This window comes from Panicum virgatum, chromosome 5K (genome assembly GCF_016808335.1).
Source record: "Panicum virgatum strain AP13 chromosome 5K, P.virgatum_v5, whole genome shotgun sequence".
NCBI classification, from domain to species: Eukaryota; Viridiplantae; Streptophyta; class Magnoliopsida; order Poales; family Poaceae; genus Panicum; species Panicum virgatum.
The window spans coordinates 34,576,499-34,596,769 of NC_053140.1; the positions used below are offsets into that span (position 1 = coordinate 34,576,499).

General features: G+C 42.7%; 2 protein-coding genes and 1 long non-coding RNA gene across 3 annotated transcripts; 2 read left to right on the forward strand and 1 right to left on the reverse strand.

The window, feature by feature from the left end:
• Positions 1 to 3,587: 3,587 nt before the first annotated feature.
• LOC120709544 lies at positions 3,588 to 5,901 on the forward strand. Its single transcript, XR_005689720.1, has 3 exons — positions 3,588 to 3,930; positions 4,405 to 4,615; positions 4,772 to 5,901. It is a non-coding gene; the product is annotated as an uncharacterized LOC120709544 (long non-coding RNA).
• Positions 5,902 to 12,181: 6,280 nt separating this feature from the next.
• On the forward strand, positions 12,182 to 16,664 carry LOC120709545 (uncharacterized protein At1g51745-like). Its single transcript, XM_039995214.1, has 3 exons — positions 12,182 to 12,704; positions 13,649 to 14,685; positions 15,235 to 16,664. Exons 1-3 carry the CDS (start codon positions 12,496 to 12,498, stop codon positions 16,197 to 16,199), a joined length of 2,211 nt encoding a protein of 736 aa, XP_039851148.1. The 5' UTR covers positions 12,182 to 12,495; the 3' UTR covers positions 16,200 to 16,664.
• A 226-nt stretch (positions 16,665 to 16,890) lies between these two features.
• Positions 16,891 to 19,497, reverse strand: LOC120709546 (ras-related protein RIC1-like). The gene is made up of 8 exons (XM_039995215.1): positions 19,295 to 19,497; positions 18,689 to 18,761; positions 18,090 to 18,137; positions 17,933 to 17,980; positions 17,775 to 17,846; positions 17,539 to 17,694; positions 17,345 to 17,448; positions 16,891 to 17,166 (listed from the first exon to the last, which is right to left on the reverse strand). Exons 1-8 carry the CDS (start codon positions 19,306 to 19,308, stop codon positions 17,070 to 17,072), a joined length of 612 nt encoding a protein of 203 aa, XP_039851149.1. The 5' UTR covers positions 19,309 to 19,497; the 3' UTR covers positions 16,891 to 17,069.
• Positions 19,498 to 20,271: the final 774 nt, after the last annotated feature.

Consider the following 20,271-nt stretch of genomic DNA (forward strand, 5'->3'; position numbering starts at 1 on the left):
CCGTCCATTTTGAACTCAAATTGATTTGTGTCATGCATGAAATCTTCTTTATCAATTTTAATCCATAATTCAATTTCATATGCAAGCTTTCCAATTTGAGACTACATATATACGCATGAACTCGTGCCTCATTCACATATACCTTGCTTGCTTTCTTTGATAGTCAATATTCTTCTCATATAACAAGCCTTTCTTGCCAGACGAGACGGCAACGACGTCTTCAATGTTGTTTTCTTCTTGAAGTGTTGCTTTGGAGGTCGGTCTGATTTTGTTATTTCAGCAATGTCAAATTAACGATTCGAACATCAAATTTTCAAAAATACGAGAGATGTGATAGTTTGATGCTACATAAAAATTTTGCAAGGATGGAACTGGAGTGAAGCAGAAAGTTGAAACTTAGCCTTCTAATCTTGTTTCTTTATTTTAGAATTTTTTTCTTATATTTGAGACCCTCGTTTGAGGTTGAACTCTTGTAAATTTTTTACTATATATATCCACTAGATAGATACAGAAGTCGGTTTATCCCAAAATTTTAAATAGCCAGTTATAACTATTACGAAGGGCAGCCGCTATAGCATTTAGCTCACTAAAGCTGGCTATAGCCTGCTAAACACTGTAATGGCAACTCTGCCACTAAACGTCTTAGCCGGCGATTTAAAACTATGGTTTATCCTTTATCTAGAAAAATGCTTACAGCCTCCAGCACATTAGCAAAGATATTGATCTATTTTTTCTCCGGTTGTCAAATCTGAAGGAATGATGGCCAAGATAATAACTGAACAACTCATGTTTGCTCTTTATATTTAGAGAAATTGGTGTTTTTGCTCCTACCTTACACTACAATTGTAATTATACCCTCTTTTTTCTTAACTTTGTGATTTTGTCCTTACTATTCATAAGTCAATGTGATTTTACCCCTCTTCAACACGATTTTGCCGCTATTTTGACCATTGACTAGGGGAAAATTGCGTTGACTAGGAACAAAATCACGTTGACTTGTGAATGGTAAAGGCAAAATTATAAAGTTAAGAAAAATAAAGATAAAATCACAATTGCACTGTAAAGTAGGGAAAATAACACAAATATCTCTTGTATTTACTAAATAGTTATACTTAACTAATGGATTCTTGGATCACCACCAGTGCTCTATTTACTTATCCAGTTTTCTTCATTCATGGGTAACTATTCAAGTCGCTCGGGAAAACTCCCGTTCTTAGACAGTTTCAGAAAATTGAGACTGCAGAATGCAGCTGCCTTGCACCCAGTTTGCATATTATATTTTTTGGATATATACTACAGGACTTTTGGTGGAAAATTATTCAGGAACATTTATTTTTTGCTGCATATATTCATAGAGACTTATGTGATATATGCATCTTAATGTGTGCACATTTACTTTCGCACTGAATGATATTTTAATTCTAAAACTGTTTTTGGTTGCTACGCGCCAGTAGCACGGAAAAATTAAAGAGTCTACCTTTTGTCCATAAGCTAACTTTAGAAATAAGCAAAATAGGCGTTTTAGTGTCTCAACTTTGATCTGAGGCTCAAGTTCATTCTTCAACTTTCAGATAGGCCAATATAGTCCCTCAACTCTCATTTTTGAGTCAAACTCATCCTTGTGCTATATTATACTCTATAATAATATGAGATTTATGCAAAAAAAAAATCAATTTACCCTTTGTCTCCTTCCCCTTCTAAATTCCTCAACAATTTATTATTACTAAAAAAATATTTAGCCAATGCAAGCAAATCATTATAGTAGCATGAGTATCAATGCATCTAGCAGCTCAACATCACAAGTGTTAAATTTAGAACATCGAATTTTATTTATTCATGCATAGCATTATGCTGTGGACGCATAAAGAGTGGAAATTAAGAAGGCGAAGAAGAATCCAAGGGTAAAAAAAAGTTCTTTTGTATTTATCTTATGTTATTATGGAGTATAATATTAGCATAAGGACGAGTATGATCCTAAAATGAAAGTTGAAGGACTATATTTGCCTATTTGAAAGTTGAGGGGCAAATTTAACCTTTCCAATAAAATTGAGGGATCAAAATGACTATTTTGCCTTAGAAATAAGTGTCCCAATTTGTTTTCTTATCAATGACCAGGTCATGAAGAAGAATAGAAAATATTTCATCATGGTAGATGTCAAAAGGAGGTCTCTATCATCTTCCATCGAAACATTGAGAATGAATGTGTAACAAGCAAATCGTTGGTATGTCGTATTTATGGTTTGCTTGGCATGGTTTGTTTAGTTTGACCTTCACCTATTTTACACAAATCGAGACACTGTGTAGCATGAAGCTGCTTTATATACAAGCCGTTACTAGAAGCCAGATGAAGTTATTTTTTAACTTCACCGGTTTTGGCTTCACTAGTGAAGCTGTGCCAAAGTAAATTCATCATTTTTGTTGGCGAGAGGTGGCAGATGGCAGCGATGACGGTTGTCGGAGATACGAAGGGGTAATACAAGACGGTGGACTGCGTGTGCAAGAGAGAGAATTTTTTTATATTTTGATTTTTTTGGCAAAAATAGTTGCCCAAACTAAAAGAATTACAGAAATACACTACTCACGTCAAGTATAATAGCGGGATTTCAATGTCACCAACTTAATTTGCAAAATTTCCTTATCAAAGTCCCTTCTCTGTGCAACAAATCTTAGAAAAAATATAACATTTCATATGAATTTGGATGGAGATAAAGTTTACATGAAAATTTAGAGCTCAATGAGATCTACTATACGGTTCACAACCTTTTCTTCTTCAAGCCATCTTGATGCTGAAATAATTATAGTTTTTCCATATAATCATACTACTGAGTTTTGAGCAGCAAGTTGGCTTCAAATGAAAAAATTTATGAGGAATAGAGTGGTATATCTAGCCAAAATCAGTTCTCATATAATTCTTTTCTCTCCGTTTGAGCCCATCTGGAGAAAGTTGTGTTTATTTAGTTTAATAAAAATGTGCATGCATTGTGCAGAGGAGGGGCATACTGCCAAGTCAATTCTTAGTAAGTAAAATTTTACACATTGAGTTGGAAAAGTTGAAATCCCACCATTTCACTTGTCAACAAGAGTATATTTCTGCAATTTTTTTTGGGTAATTATTTTTATATAAAAATGAGATAAAATTAGAAAACACAAAAAGAAAAAAGTCCTATTTACCTCTCTAAATTATGGGCCGACTTTACGTTTCTACCTTGAACTCGAAAACTGGGTTTTTTGCCTCATCGAATTTTATTTTTCATTCTATGATTTTTTTTTGTGATTTACTATAATTTTTAAAGAGTTATCCAAAATAAACATAAAAGAAAAAGAGGAAAGCCACTAAGAAAAAACACCAAGAGATGTCATATGTCTGGTTTCGCATGTTCAAAAAGAAAAAATAATCAGTTTTTGAGTTTAAGGTGGAAACGTAAACTCCACCTCACGAGGTAAATAGAATCTTATTTCTAAAAATATTAAGAGAGAAGGCTATTGGCCGGGTGGATCCATGTAGCGTAAGCCCATGTGCAGGCATGCAGCCCATGGAAGACGGCCCAGCCCAGCCTTAACTCGCCTGAGTCGCCTCGCCTCCGGCCGCTTCGGCAGCCGCAATCGGCCCTCCCCATTCCCCAACCCAATACCGGCGGCGCGCCGCTCCATCCCTAGGCCGGCGCGGCGGCACCCCCACAGCCCCCAAAGACTCAGGCTAGGGCGGCCGGGCGGATCCGCGCCATCTCCATCCGGCTGCTGCTGCTGAGCTGATCTGCGCCTCAGCTGCTTGGCTGCGGACTGCAGTGCGGTGCAGCCGGCAGGCACCGTCGTGGCGTTGACGTCTGCCGTCAGGGACTCTGGATCCGGCAGGCCGCATTCCGGTTGAGCGCCCTCAGACCTCAGCACGACATCCCTTGCTGCAGTGCGCAGTGCTGCTTGCCTGCTTAGGTATGCAATTGCATATTTCAGTTTAGCTTTCGATCTACAGTCGATTAGTTACTGTCTTTCTGAGAATCAATTGCCATTGCGTACCGTAGGTATATCAATGTACGAATGCCAATGATCAAGGCCATGTCAGTGGCTCTGTGAATTCGTTGCTTCTTCGCGAATATTTGTCCAATTATTAACATTTTGGTTGAGTTTCAGAAGTTCACAAATATAAAACTGACCATGTTGCTCAAAATATACCAATTTGTTTTATTTCATCTGTATATCATTGTTGCACATAAATTAAGTTCCTGAAGACTAGATTACTCAGCCAAATTTGTTTCCAGACTTCGGCTGTATGCTTATTTTACATTTTGTTTGTTTTGGATTTCCCAAAGATTTGCTCACCTTTTCTAGGTATACTACTTAACAGATATTTTCTTTCTTCTTTCTAGCTTTCTGAGCATGAAAATTTTTATCTCACGTGTTGTTCAGCTTTGTCACCGTGATTGATATAGTCTCGAGGAGTCTTAAGCATTTGAAGCCATTTTGGTGTGGACAATTTGATGAATGTATAGAAAATGCCAAAGGTCAAACACTCAAGCTAGCCTGCTAAAGAAGAAGCACACTGAAGAGAAATATGTTCACAGAGTGAATGCCATCATGCATGCCCTTGAAATCGAAAGGTCCCCTTCTCTACTTGAAGGTAATAATAATCTTCAGGTTTTATGTTCGTTCATTAATCTCGTATTTTGATGCATGTTTTACTTGCAAAATGGTGAAAGTATACATAATCTGATATTTATCACTCTATGAACTTTCATACGAAGGATAGACTAAAACATGCAACTGATTTTTTCAGGTCAGTTGAATACTCATGAATCTAGTACATCCATAGAAGACCTGATGTTTTTCCGAGAACGTATAAAGGATCAGATATCAAAACCGATGAGCCAAACTACTGATTGTAGTAAAGAGGGTGTATCTTCTATTCAAGATCATAAGGGTTTCAAGGTGGAAAACATAAGCTTTGTGACACCAATACCTGAAGGTAGCCACAATAGCTGTAAGAATTTGTTGCCACCCCTGTATGAAGGGACAATGAAATGCCAGTCACAAGACAGTGATGTTGTTGGGTTGGGTGCAAGGGTTAAAGGTGTTGGCTGCGAGCCCACTGAACTTGAAAATGAGACACAACTTTATGACGTAGAGCTGACTGTTCATGGAAACTATGAGGGCCATGGCTTGCCCCTTGCTTTATTCACAAGTAAATCAACCGGTAAACCTGTAAAAGGCTACCCTGTCACTGTGGAGGTTTTGGAGGATGGTTGTTCTGCAGCAAGTATCGCCGCTCACCAATTAGCAGCCTTGAGTGGCTACACAAGAGTAGAAATTAATTACCGTGGCTAGCAAGATATTTACATGCATCACGATCAAATCCGGGGAGCAAACAGGAAGCCTGTAGTTGCAACTTGCAAATGCCTCCTTTCTGCCGAGCTCATCCCAAGGGGTGTTCAGCTGATGCTGGCAGCACAAGGGAGTGCCATGTGAGACCGACAACCATTTTCACTGGTTCCTGAGGCCCTGTAACTGACGGCGAGAAGAAAAGTGCACCTGTGCGTTTGTTATAAACTTATAATTCAGTTGAGAAGAAAAGTTGGGACTATTGCAGGGTACAATTCAAGTGGCAAGTCTCAGCTGTTTTGATCTCTCTCAGTTGAAGTGGCAAGCTAGGGCATGTACAGTAGTCATCTGTGTTGATCTCCACCAAACCTAGAGATGACTTAAGAGACTATTCATATAATTAGTTGTGTATCATAGTATCATGTGCCTCCATATGATCCTACGAGATTTCTTAGTAGTCCATGTCTCCATGGGATTGTAGGATTTCAAGATATTTCAAGATAAATATCCTGATCCTGACAAAACCTTCTTGTTCATTTTGAGTAAACGCACAATAATGAGTACATACCTGCATTTATTATTTGAGAATTGAGAAGTAATTTATTTCCTAAGAAGTCAACATTCTCCTGGGCATATAGATATCAACAGAATAGTGAATGTATGACAGTTAAAGGTCATTATTATGTAGGTTAGAGAAGATAGAAGAAAATGTTGTCTGAAATCGGTAGGTGAAAGTTGAACTCACATGCTCGAAACTGGGCCATGGAAAGCTGGTGGTTGTTAGGTACCATAATTCTAAGGAAAAAGTCCATTTTTGGCCATCGAACTATTGGGCGGGTTTGTTTTCGACCATCGAACTTTGAAACCAGGAATCTTTGACCATGGAACTGTGTAAACCGGTTAAACATGACCACTGAGCTGGTTTTGCTCCGTTTTGACTGGTTTTGACCGCCACGCTGGATCCAGTCGCCACATCACCATGCTGACTCAGCAATAGGCCCACACGTCAGGTCGCCTCCGCCCTTATCTATCCACGGACGGCTGCGTGCGGCTGTAAAGCGGCGGCGCTAGGGTTAGAGAGGAGGCGGGGACTGAGTGCGGCGTTGGAGTGGAGTAGGTGGGGACTGAGCGGCATGGCAAGCTCGTGGAGCTCCAGCAACTCGATGGATCTGGGAGGAAGAAGGGGGGAGGGATCATCCGCTCCCATCCCGTACAGGGAGGGGCCTCTGGAGTACTCGCCGCCGATGATGTGCAAGTGCTTGAAGAAGGTGGCGCGGTGGATTTCTTGGAGCAACGATAACCCCCAGGCCGACGTTACTTCACGTGTTATCATCGCCGGGTGAGTACATTGCTTCGATTTCTTGGCGATTTGTTGATTTCCGTTGAGATTTGGGGTCTTGTTTGATTTGGGAGTCCAAATTCGTACACATGAGGGCGGATGCAACTTTTGGTGCTGGTTTGATCCACGACCTTCTCCGTTCCTCCACGAGCTGCTTGTGGATTTATGTGACACGGTTTGGGCATTGAAGAGGCAAAACAGAGAGTTGATGAACCAGCTTGCTAATGCAGCATTGACGGTCGAGGAACACAAGGGAGAGGTTACTGTATTGAGAATAGAGATGGAAGCACTTGCAAAAGAAAAGGAAGAAGGGAGTGATGTTCTAAGGATTAGACTTTCCAGAGTGGAGAAGGAATTAGCAGTGTACAAGGTCATGGTGAAGTGCTGTGTTGTTTTTGTGCTAGGAATAGTTATGAACAAGTGGTTGCTCGGTTGAGAAATTAGATGTGGTCAAGTGATTGGCATGTAACCAATGTTCAGCATCTTGTTTGTAAGATGACTGCACCTAAATCATTATGAATGAAGTTGTACATTATTTGCTTATGAAATGGATACAATATTCCTAGGAATTCCATATTCGTACATGTTAATGGAGATTGATACTTGAGTTGCACATAAATCATTGGAAACACACATTGTCAAGTTCAAACACAACTGAAAATCAAGTTCACACAGAGCTGAAAACCAAGTTCACAGACACAGAATTTAGGACCCAACAACTAAAGTTCCCACAGGTAGTAGCCATTAGTTTGGCATTACAACTGAGATTAACCAACACACAACTAAGATTAAAGTTGACACACACAATGCATGGTACTTCAGTCAGCTTCACTAGGACCTTTGAGAAGTAGTTTTGGGGCTGCTGCTGATCTTCTCACTTGAAGCTTCTTCCTGGTAGGTTCTTGGGCTCTAACTTCTGCTTGTGCCTTTCCAGAGGCCACATTGATAGTGACACTACAGCTGGCTTGGGACATAGGTACATTGGCATGTAAAGTCATGTCAACTTTGCCAGAAGATGTTGTTTGCACTCTAGCTTTGGCCAATGAACTGATAACTATTGTAGAGCCATTTCCCTGCAAGAACACACAAATATCATTATAGATCATCAAGGTGTTAGGGATGCAATATACTAAAATTATGTGTACATACATCAGTAGTCTTCCTCTTCTTAGAAGCAGCTGAGGTAGTGCTTTGCTGAGTGGTGGAGAACACCAACGATGGTTCAGGATTAGCATTAGCCGAGAAGTTTGCAGGGGCAGAGCTGCTATGTGCATTGACTGATGGTGCTCCAGTTTCTTTTGCTGAGGTATTAGTTTGACCATTTCTTTTGTCACAAGTAGATCTATTGTGCCCAACTTGCTTGCATTTCCTACACCTGATGAATGTGGCAACTCTAGACACCCTTGCTGCTTTTGGTTTCTCATTTGGCTCCCTTTTCCTCTCCTTCTTGGGCCTTCCATGCATCTTGATATATCCAGGAGGCTGTAAAGGTTCCCTATCTGACTGAGGCCAACTTTGCATACCTTCTAATGGCATCAAGCAGTGGCTGTATGTTTTCTTGAATCCTTCAACTGTGAAACATCTTGCAATATAGTCATCAAGTGTATTTGTCTTGAAGAATATACACGAAATGGCATGTGGGCAAGGTAGACCAGACAACTGCCAATACCTGCAGCTACACTCTCTCTTATTCAGGTCCACAGTGAAGGTGTTGTTATAGTGTTGAAAGATTCACACATGTTGTTATCTACAGAATCACAATTAGATCCTAACCTGAACCAGGCTCTGCTCCAATGATGTGGATCTATGTTCATAATTGCCTTAGCTCCTGCTTGTGTTTCCTTGGCTAGTCTAGCTTTTGCAAGATTGAACAAAGTGATGCATGGAGCCTTGGCACAATTCCAAAATTTCTTTTGCCACTCCTTCTTGTGCTTCTTTCTCCAATTGGCATAGATGTGCCTAGCACAATTCCTATGCTCAGCTTCAGGTGCTCATTTCTCAACTGCTGATAAAATGCCCTTTTGCTGGTCAGATATGAAAACCCAATCAGATCTTAAACCAACACCAATGTCTCTGAATAATAGATCACAGAACCAATCCCAGCTATCATTGTTTTCTTTCTCCACCACTGCCCAAGCCACAGAGTACATCTGGTTATTAGCATCCCTGCCTATAGCACATAACAGTTCACCATTTGTTGCTCCCTTGAAAAAACACCCATCAAGTCCTAATACTTTCCTACACCCGGCAATGAAACCTTTCTTTAGTGCATCCAAGCAGATGTACATCCTCTGGAACACCCTTTGATATGATCTAATAACCACAGTGCTCCCTGGATTAGACCTTAACAGTTCCAGTTGATAATTGTACAGCCTCTTGTACTGATCCTTGGTAGCATCAAAAGCCCTTTGCATGACAATGGACTTGGCTCTTTTTAATTTTGATATGTGAACATCAGCAAACATGTCCTCCTGCACAGTTGTTTTCATTGCCTCTAAGCTCCAAGTTGGATTGGCTATGATCATTTTCTCATATTTTTCAGCAATCCTTCGTGCAGTCACAAGCTTGTTGTCCCTTCTTGGTGGACAAGTATGCACATCATTCATGCTTGCAATCTGCCAACTGTTGCACCTAGAATTAACTGAAGCCAAGCATCTCCACTGTCATGTAGGCCAATCACACTTTGCAATCATCCTATCTGCCTCATTCTTGAAAACATGATGAATCTCCTCTCAACCAATCCATGCTTAATGACTGCTTTCTTAAACTGTCTCTTCCCATTGAACTTCATTCCTATCTCAAATTTTGGAATTGGCTCCTTCTTGTTGTACCTTGGATATTTACTTCTCTTCATGGCTACCTCATCATCGCTTAACTCCTCTACTGAATCTTCTTTAGCACTACTATCCTCATATTCAGTTTCCTGGGCATCATCTTCTAACTCATATACTTGTGACACTTCTCTGGGCCTCTCCAAAATCACATCATCTATGTTTGTTGGCTCCCCAGCCTTCAGCTTTGACTTGAACTGCTTGAAACTCTTAAGTATTTGTATTGCTTCCTCATCCTCTTCAGATGACATATCATCACCTGGCAAGTACTCACTGTCACTGGATGAATTTTCATCTTCTGCTGGAGGGCCATCTGAGTGCTTCTCATCACCTGAACCTCTGCCAATTGTGTTTTGTGCCACTGATGGTTGAATTGAAGACTCACCAAATCTCTTTGCCACCCCCGCTTTGCTAGGGCTATACCACTCCCTTACAAACTGAATTTGTCTCTCAATTTTCTCCCTACTTTTAGTGATGGCATTAACCTTCCTGGAACTATTCTGACTCATGTTGTAGGTCATCATCAGGTAATTCAATGATATCAGGATCCTCTACATAAATTTCAGCCACTCCTCCTTCCACAATTGAATCTACCATCTCAATGCAGAATTTATCATCTATGAGAACACGCAGGCCATTCACCAACTCTTTGCCAGGAAAGAGCCAATGCAGCAGAGCTCCTTCATTGACAGTGCAATGATCCTTTAGGTGACCAACAATCTCTGGGAGAGAAACTTTGTCTCGATCAATGTAGGACATTTGTTCCCTTCCACTACTGTAAAACAACTCCTTCCCTGCGCTTATGAACTCCCCATTGAAATGAAATCTAACCGATAATGTACCCAAAACATCCATCTTTGCCTTCCTACCCTTAATCACATGTATCTGCACCAAATGCATAAAAAAAGCATCAATGCTCGTACTATTTTATTCAACAAACATCAGGCTGCACAACAAAGCACATGACTCTGTGTTATGTACCAACAAACCACTAACAAACACCACATTCACCAGATCCAAGCAATAATCTAATCCTACTTGCGACCATTGGGGTCCATAAACAAATCGACGGGACCAAATTGCAGAAAAAATTTAACCAAATCGAGGTTGCATGCAAAGGGAGTACGATGGGTACCAATAGAGAACCACTAACCCGTGCTTCATCCACCCGGAGTCCTCCGCTTGCCAAATCGACCGTCGCAAGTACTCGCCAGTGATGGATTCTCGGGGCGGCGGCGCGTCTCGCTGCGGCGGCACGTCTCGCGGCCGCGGCGTGTCTAGGGTTCGTCCCCTGCAGCGAGCCGTCCGTGGATAGATAAGGGCGGAGGCGACCTGACGTGTGGGCCTATTGCTGAGTCAGCACGGTGATGTGGCGACTGGATCCAGCGTGACGGTCAAAACCAGTCAAAACGGAGCAAAACCAGCTCAGTGGTCATGTTTAACCGGTTTACACAGTTTCATGGTCAAAGATTCCTGGTTTCACAGTTCGATGGTCGAAAACAAACCCGCCCAATAGTTTGATGGCCAAAAATGGACTTTTTCCTAATTCTAACTATGACTTTCTCTCTCACTTAAGCGTGATACACACATGGTGGATAGTTATGTAGGCAATGTATAAGTAATTTTACAGTTAACAGTTCGCTTCTAATTACACTTCTGCAAATTCCTCTCCTAATCTTCTTGTGCACTCCTTGAATGTTGATCTTGTGATCCAGATTAACCCCTCTCTAACCCCCCCCCCCCCAAGTAATCACAAAAGCGTTAACGGGCTTGGAGCCAACAATGGTGGATCTCGTTTGGGGGAACTGATTTTTTTTTTTGAGACGTCTGATTTGCTGAACTCCCCTAACCGAGAGACAACATTACAAATGAAAGAATATCCAAAATAATCTACCGAACGAATGGTTGTTACTTTTATAGCAGCTTTACGATATTGAAAGGTTACTGAAACATATGTGACCACTAAGATTCAAGGGCGAAGAGAATGGATCATTTTAGCCGGCTTCCAGCTGTCAAATTTTCCACTTATAATGTTTCTCATGATACTCCATTCATTCTAAATTATAACTTATTTTAAATTTTATAAATTCACAGTAAAATTTATGTACCTAAATATAACATGCATCTAGTCTACATACATAGCAAAATTTTAAAAACTAAAAAAAATAAAATAACCTATATTTTTTTTATTTTTTAGACCTATAATTTAGAATGGAGGAATTATGTTTTTTTTTGAGATTACACAGTACAACTCAGACACTCACAACGCACGCACACTCACACCCTATGAACACACGTACGCAAACCCTACCCCTATGAGCATCTTCGAAGACTGAGCCGACAAATCTTCGAGATTGACGAAGTCACCACAGACATCTCGCTGTCGACGGGAACGTCGCCTACCACTTGATGCACAACAACGTTAAATCCCAGAATATTCGCTCCCATGAGGAGTCAAACCCAGGACCTGTCGAATCCAGAATTTTAGGTGCTACCGAGGCTCTTGTAACCACTAGACTGTAGACTATAGGCCTTTCGCAAATGGAGGAATTACGTTTTTTTAGGGTAAAATGGAGGAATTACGTGACAACTGCCCTTGTGGGAGTTGGCAAGCCCATGCCGAGGCAAAACAAATGGGCTTTGCGTGTTCTCAAAGCCCATCGATTTATTTGCTCACCAGAAAACGGCCCAACAAACACCCCTAACCTCCCACTCCCTTCTTCCTCCTTCCCCAGACTCCGCCCCCTCCGCTCCTTCCACTTCTTCTCCCCACCTGCACGCCCGAGACCCTCCTCTTCGGAGGAGGAGCCGTCGCCTCGCCGCCGCCGCCGCCGCCGCGGGCCCGGCTCGCGCGGACTTATCCCTCGCGCCGTCTCTGGATTTTTCACCCGAGGCCCTTCCTGATTTCCCGGAGAGGAAAAGGAGGTTCCTTGACTTTGATCAGTTCTGGGGAGGAGCTGGAGGGGGAGGCGATGGTGGTGAGTTGATAAGGGGCTGCAGAGACAGAGGGCGATGGGGAGCTGCGCGGGAGAGGAGGAGTGGCCCGGCGGCGTGACGGGGGCGGACGCCGAGGTCGGGGCGCTCGTCTGGGTGCGCCGCCGAAACGGATCCTGGTGGCCGGGCCGGATCCTCGGCATGGATGAGCTGCCCGAGAACATCGTCATCCCTCCGCGCTCCGCCGGCACCCCCATCAAGCTCCTCGGCCGCGCCGACGGAAGCATGTCCGTACAAACCCTCGCCCTGCCAATAGCCCAGCCCTCCTCTGTTGCCCCCCTGTAATCACTTTGTTATGTTCTTTTCTTGAGCATGTGCATGCGTTGATTCTACTGACTCCGGTGAAACTTGGCCATAGCCACTGCAGCGGTTTGCCCTTGGCCTTATGGCCAGTGCATTGGCCCTTTCATGTTGTGTTCACTCTCAACTTTGGCAGAGAAGTATCTTTCTTTTTGTGCCTCTTGGTTTAGGTAGAATGGGAACTTGGAAAGGGAGGCTACTGCATATGTTCGATTGTGACTTTGCGGCTTCTGGATGTTTAACGCTACCTAGAGCTCGTCGAAGTTGCTGAGCTGTTTTTGTTTGCATCCACAGCTTAGAGATAGGAGTGCTTACAGTTAGATGTTCTTGTAGCTCATGGTTGGTAGCATCAATACTTCAATAGAATGCATCTCTCAACTCTATTTTCCTCGGTTATGTGAACCTAAAAAGTGGGATAGGTATCAGAAGTAGTTAGGTGATAAACTTATTTTTATGTTTACTATGGGGCAAAGAAAATGACATGAATTTCTGAAAATAAGGGATACAGATTGAAATTCCGTGCACAGTGATTGATCTGTTTTCATGACATCTATTTGATCTGTGAACATACTCTCTAGTATTTTGTGTAGTTCGAAAATTGTTTTGATTTAGTAAGAAAATGTTCTCCTACTTAAAATTGGATTTTGAAACTTTTCTTCAGTTTAGTGATATGATCATTTGAAGTTGTATGCATACTTGAGCTTTAATATTTGTTTTTTAACTTCTAAAGCATGTGCAAAATTAATGTTTGTCACTCTTCTGTTGCATCTTTCAGATATTCTTTCTTGCTTGTAGCACAGATTGTTTACTAAATTATAGCCTGTATTCAAAGTCTGAAAATTTCTTACTTGCTCTGTTGGACTTTGCGCAGTGACTGGTATAATCTCGAGAAGTCTAAACGTGTGAAGTCATTTCGGTGTGGAGAATATGATGAATGTATAGAAAAAGCCAAGGCTCTAGCTCGCCAGCAAAGGAGAACACAGACTGAAGGGAGGTATGTTCGCAGAGAGGATGCTATTATCCATGCCCTTGAAATTGAAAGGTCCCGTTTTCCAAATAACTGTGATGATCTTGAAGAGGACACTGATGATGATGTGTGTGCATCCCAGAATATCTATTCTGCAAAATCTAAAAACATAAATGGCCTCAACAAAAAATCTTCCCGTGGAGCAAGGAGTCTGTATGATATAGAAGAGAGTTCAGGTCAAGACATGTCTCAAGCCTTGACAGTGTACAAACGGCCACAAAATTTATCCTCTTCAAGCACTAGGTATGCATCGTCAAAAAAGAAGAAGCATAAAGGACGTAAAGATTTTGAGGATGATACGGTTCAAGGATTCCAGCGTATGCGAGATCTTAGGGAGATTGGAACAAAGAATGTTACCAATCAGAAGTCTGGTGCAAGCATCTTTTCAGATGTACCTCTTCTTGAAAGTGGATCAAGCTTTGGCTACGATTTGTCCAGTGCCAATGGGACAAAAAAGGGTAAGCAATCTCATTCATCCATTAAAAAGAAACGCTCCAATATTGGGCAATCCTATGAAAATTCGAGGAAGAAAGATAGGCATCATCATCCTCTATCAAAGTTATGTGAAGATTCAGAAGTGTCTGGAACATATTTTCACTGGGACCCTTCAGGCCAGTCTTCTAGTCAGTACCCAGGAGGCCAGATGCCTAATATAATTGAACCAAGTAGAGCAAAAACCATTTTTTCAACGGATGTAAATAAGTGTTCCTACAGCTCAGGCACTTCAAGTTTGGAGACATTATTAGATACATCACACAACAATCACAAAAATTCTGCTAAGGCTATTACAGTAAAGGATGGTGAAGCCCCATGCACAACTAGATTTCGTGATGAGGGCTGCTCTGATGGTGATGCATCTTTTCATGATGTTCTGGAGGAAGGTAAAGTCACAGTACATTTTTCTGTTTTTATATGCACTATTATTTTTTGGTGAAAAGTGCTTTATAGTTTAGCAAACCTTAACTACTGTGGCTAATTAGATAGGTCAGGTAAATGAATGTACACAAGAACAGTATTTGTGGATCTAATGTTGTTATACTGCTTTGCAATTGGGAAGGCCTTGTGTCGCTAGACAAATGAGTACTCATTGGTAAAAATTTCTTGTTTTCTTGTATAACAGAGTTTGTTTAGATTTCTAGCATACAGATATGATTAGTTATCCCATTTAGTGCCTGTTTGGAAGATCCGGAATGGTCTAGGATTTTTCAGGATATAGTTCATATTTCTAATAAAATTATAAGGATTTACTTCCTAAAAACCCCTTTCCAAACAGGGACTTAAATTGCAGTTTATTATTCTTTCTCATCCAATTTTGATGCAAGTTCGACATACAGATGGATGGAACTGTTACTTTATGATCTGATTTTATCACTCTGAACTACCATATGGAGTGTTGTGCCTAATCTTTTCAACTGGTTTTCTATCTCCAGGCCATTTTGTTGCTTACGGATCTTGTATGTCCACAAAGGGTAAAATTTCAGAGCCAAATAATCAAAGTACTGACTGTGGCATAGTTGGCACATCTTCAACTCGGCATCATAGAAGTTCAAAGAAGAAAAACATAAACTCTGCTACTCTGATACCTACAGAAAGCCACAAGAAGGACAATAATTCGCTGCTGCAGCAGTATGAAGGGACAATAAAATTGGACAGTGCTGTCTTTAGGTCTACTGAACTTGAGAATAATTTACGACATGCGACTCCTGAGCATGAAGAGTCCTCTGAAACTATAAGCAACCATTCAAACTCTGAGAAGGGCACAAACTCATTCCCATATTATGTTCCGCTGCAAGTATTACCACCACCTGAACAGCAGCCTGATCTGAAACCTCCAAGATGCCCTGTGATGAGGCCACCAACCAAGAGAGCACATGCAGACTATAGATTATATGATGTTGAGCTGACCGTCCAAAGAAGCTACACAGGTCATCCTGTGCCCCTAGTTTCCCTCATGAGTAAATGGACAGGTCAACCCATTGTGGGGTACCCTGCCACTGTGGAGGTTTTGAAGGATAGTTGTCTGGCAGCAAGTAGAGATGAGCACCGCCCAGCAATGGGCAGTCTCGATTCTTTACTGAAGAGCAGAGTTACAGAGCCACGGCAAGCAAGATCTTCACATGCATCACGATCAAAATCTAAGTCTAGTGGTCGTAAAAAGGCCTCGGAGCACGATTTGGACAAGTCCTGGCGGCCTCATACCAAGAAACCAGCATCTTCGCCGAGGAAAATGCGGAGGCTCTCATCTTTCGCTGGCAGCCGGAGGGAGAGTGGAGACAGAAAGCCTGTGGTTGTGAAAACTGGTGGACCGGCTGTTGCGTGCGTCCCACTTCGGCTCGTTTTCAGTAGGATCAACGAAGCACTAAGCTTCCCAGTGAGACAAGAAAACCCTACTTGAAGTTGTGGCAGGCTGGAGAGCTCCTTTGCTTGGCAGAGATAGCATGTGGTCAGGCATATACATTTGCTAGGTTTTTGTTTTGTACATTAGTTTCCATATAATCTTATGTCTTAATGCCTGGCATGTTTACACCAGTATCATGTCCTTGTAATCTGTAAACGCAATAGGTATTTATTACTTACCCTCCTCGAGATTCAGGTGGAACAGCCAATGGTGGGAGGAAATAAGGGGAATCAGTTGCCGTCGTTTCCTCTGACGGTGGAAGAGATGGCAGCAGCCTGTTCGCTATACATCTTATAGAGTTCCATGTTATATATGCAAATATGATATATGCCAGCAGCCTAGCAGCATTGGTTGCTGTAAACTTTCGGTGTAACGATTAGAAAGGATTGGAGAAACTAATTCCAGCCTTGCATTGAGGTGTCGCGAGGCATCTCTCTTGTGGGATGAGTCTTCTCTTGTGCTGATGCTGGTATTCCTGTATCTTCAATAAATGGGGTCGTGGTGTCAAATCGCAGGTTGAGCCACACAGGTGCTTGTGCTGTCCTTGTGCAGAGCGAGCAACTTGTGCGTACTCGTAATCCCGAACTATAAGGTCAATATGTACTTCCTGATAGCATTTACTAGCATGGAGCATGGTGCATCTTATTTGTTTTTCCAGTTTCTAAGAAAATCAATTTAGCACTTAATATGAACAGGCATAAGAACACATCATCTGCTTAAAATGTGCTGCAGTCAGGAGACATACTTCCAATATCCAACAGAGAACACAAGTTTTCCGATAGTGATAAGACTTAATTTACAGGGATAGAGCAACCAATTCATGTTTTGCTTGCTGCACAATCACACTACCGCAATCTAGATAGACGATCAAGAGCAGCAGCTGCTTTGCTGAGCAACAGGCTGACCCCGCATTTGCACCGTTGCAGGCCTGCTAGCACCACTTGCAGCTGGTTGACTTGCCATCCTATTCAAGACAAAGGAGAGCAAATATCACTTGGTTGCTCCCATATGGAGGTGAATGATAGCGAAAATAGCTGTGGCTTATCATCTGGACTCCCAATGAAAGGGGCTTTCATGATTGATGAATCCATAATGAATAACAGCTGCCTCGTTGTCTAAATATGAAGTACGTATGTTGTTACCTGTTCTTTATCTCTCCTGCCATGGTCATGAATGCCTTCTCCACATTTGTTGCATCCTTGGCACTAGTCTCCAGGAATGGTATCCCTATCTCATCAGCAAGGGCCTGCAGTAGCGAGTGACATGCAGCCATTTTAACCACCTTCCTTACTGAACGACATTTATGCAGAAGGTAACTGATGTACCGAAATATTACCTTGCCAGCCTCATAAGAAACTGCTCTGCTCTCAGCTAGGTCGCACTTGTTCCCCACCAAAAGCTTGTTCACATTTTCGCTGGCGTACCTGTCAATTTCATTCAGCCACTGCTTGACATTGTTGAAGCTCTCCTGGTCAGTCACATCATACACGACCTATAGAAAATACAGCTGTTATTAGAGACACAATATCAACCTAGATGAGACAATATCAGATACAAAGAAAGAAAGCTCACAATGATGCCATGAGCTCCACGGTAGTAGCTGCTTGTGATGGTCCTAAAGCGCTCTTGGCCAGCAGTGTCCCACTAAATGAGAAGAACGTGTGAAAGCATCAGCAGGAGCTTCAAACTGCTATTAACTTATACAGCCTTTACTAGAATCTGTTACTTACAATCTGCAGCTTTATTGTCTTCCCATCTTGCTCAACAGTGCGGATTTTCTAGCAAGTCAAAGGAGGGTGAAAAAATGGTCATACAAGAGAAACAAGGACATTGGCACACGACAAAGGGAATTTGGCTTTATTTGATCTCACAGAGAAGCCAACTTACAAAATCAACACCAATGGTACTGATATAGCTTTCCAGATAAGAATCATCCTGTAAAGTCAAGATAAGAAAGATACTCGCATTAAAAAGGATGAACGAGATAACAATTAGAATGTATGATACATAATAGGAAATATAGTAGTCTTCAAACACCATTCTATAAAGGGTACTGTATTGTATGCCACAATGCCAAACATACGCTAAGTATTATAGCAGTGAACCATATAAAGTTTCAACAAACCATGCCCATATCAAGTCAAGAACCATTTGACACACTTGTGAGCTCATGACTAATCTAAAACACCATGCCTTGGAGAACATCAATGACATCTGCAATTTATGAGCCTTTGATATTCCCTGCTACAATCTTCTCTACCTTCCGAAGCAAATGCATACTCCTACCGGGTGCTGTCATGTGAGATGCATCCAAACTCAATGATCACATGCAGATACTTTTCTTAATGCATCAATTTGTCATGGGGGACGCCCTCAAACTAAACAAAAGACCTGTTTCTCCAAGGCATGCTCTACTTAAAAGAACAACTGTTTGTACATATGTGGAGGGAGGGGAAGAGCGGAATATAAGAGTCCTCAGTCCTCACCGCAAACCTCAGCAGCAGGCAAGACTTCCCGACGCCCGAGTCCCCGATGAGCAGCAGCTTGAAGAGGTAGTCACTGCACGGTAACAAGACAATCCTGTCAAACGAAAGCACGAGCATCTTGTATTCCTGTCATCATCATGCACATCGACACAAGCTAACAGACGCTACGGACTAACTTTGCACACGCATCTACAACAGAACATATATAGAGTAAAACAAGACAACCGTAGCTTCCAAATCCCCAAGCTGAGCAACGCGATCGAACGGGCGCACGCGCGGCACGAATCTAGCTCGTACCTAGGCTAGCAGGGAACGGCGTATCCAACCATCTGTTATTTCTGGCATGGAGCCCGACAAAGGCACGACTACCCGCACCGAACTAGGGACGCGGTAAGCTACCAAGTAAACGCCGCTAAGGGAGGGCGACCCCGCTAAACCCCAACACGATTGGGTCCCGAATCGGCGGCCGGCGGCGAGATCGGGCGTCCCCCGGACACCAGCAGGCGCGTCCGTCGACGGAGCTCTAGATTCCACGAATCCGCCACCCACCGAATCGGAAAGCCGCCGCGCGATTAGAGGAGGAGGAACCGAGGAGCGGGGACTTACTACTCGGGGTTCATGGCGGCGGGCGGGGCGGGAGGCGCGGTGCTCCTGCTCTCTTGGGGGAGGCGACGACCGAGGAGGAGGAAAAGGGGAGACGGAATTGGGGGCAGACGAGACGAGCACGGGGCGGCGGAGGAAGAGGGGGAGGGGAAAGGAAAGGAATAGGAAAGGGGATGTCGAGTGGGGCACGCCTCCGTCGCGTCGGCGTGCGCCAACCTTACTTTGCCTGCCAGCCCGGTCCAGCCGCGTCCAGGCCAGCGACGCCCAGTCGCCCTCGATCGCCACCCGCACCGGCACCGGGGGTCCGGGTTCTGGTGTGGCGCTTGGAGTCTCCGCCGGGTGGGGCCCGGTCGCTCGGGTTGGGCGGTTTGTCGGTCCAGCTGGGCCTCCGCTCCATCATCAGGTGGAGATGCAGTTGGGCGGTATACGCGTGGCGTGCATGTTCAGCTGCAGTACCATGAGAGTTTTTTTTTCTTATATAAAAAAAAGTACTATGAGAACTGAATGCACGCCAATTCCCTCCTGGATGTGCAAATAATAATAAATCCAGATGTGTGTGAACGTATGGTGTGGTGTACGTCGAGGACGTGCGTTCGAAGCTGTTACCTTTCTAGAAAAAGTGAAGATGTAATAAGGTGAGAGAGAATTTTCGGCAAGTTTTTTTAAAAAATCTATATTCTATTTTGAAGAAAAGAACCATTTTTGTTGAACTAACCATCTTATTTTTTAAATAAATCATTTATGGAATTTTTTTCATAGTGAAAAATCGTGTGGAAATTTGTATCAGAAGAGAGAGAAAATATAGAAAGGTGGCAAAAAGAAAAAAAATGAAATCGAAGAGCAGGGGATCGATAGTCGAGATCAGAGACGGATGATGGGATGCTTGGCATTGCCGCAACTTGAAGTATGGCACGAGGAGTATTTGGCCATTCACATCTCGCTTGAAATTGAACATTATTTAAACAGTGATATCGCGATCC

What these genes read in the sequence shown, in the direction of transcription:
- LOC120709546 (XM_039995215.1), bottom strand. An exon ending in GCCTGCTGCTGAGGTTTGCG is followed by an intron (nt 18,138 to 18,688) that starts GTGAGGACTGAG and finishes TTGACTTTACAG; the next exon opens with GATGATTCTTATCTGGAAAG. An exon ending in GTGGAGCTCATGGCATCATT is followed by an intron (nt 17,695 to 17,774) that starts GTGAGCTTTCTT and finishes TATTTTCTATAG; the next exon opens with GTCGTGTATGATGTGACTGA.
- LOC120709545 (XM_039995214.1), top strand. Translation starts at nt 12,496, where the DNA reads ATGGGGAGCTGCGCGGGAGAGGAGGAGTGGCCCGGCGGCGTGACGGGG. An exon ending in GGCCGCGCCGACGGAAGCAT is followed by an intron (nt 12,705 to 13,648) that starts GTCCGTACAAAC and finishes GACTTTGCGCAG; the next exon opens with TGACTGGTATAATCTCGAGA. An exon ending in TCATGATGTTCTGGAGGAAG is followed by an intron (nt 14,686 to 15,234) that starts GTAAAGTCACAG and finishes TTCTATCTCCAG; the next exon opens with GCCATTTTGTTGCTTACGGA.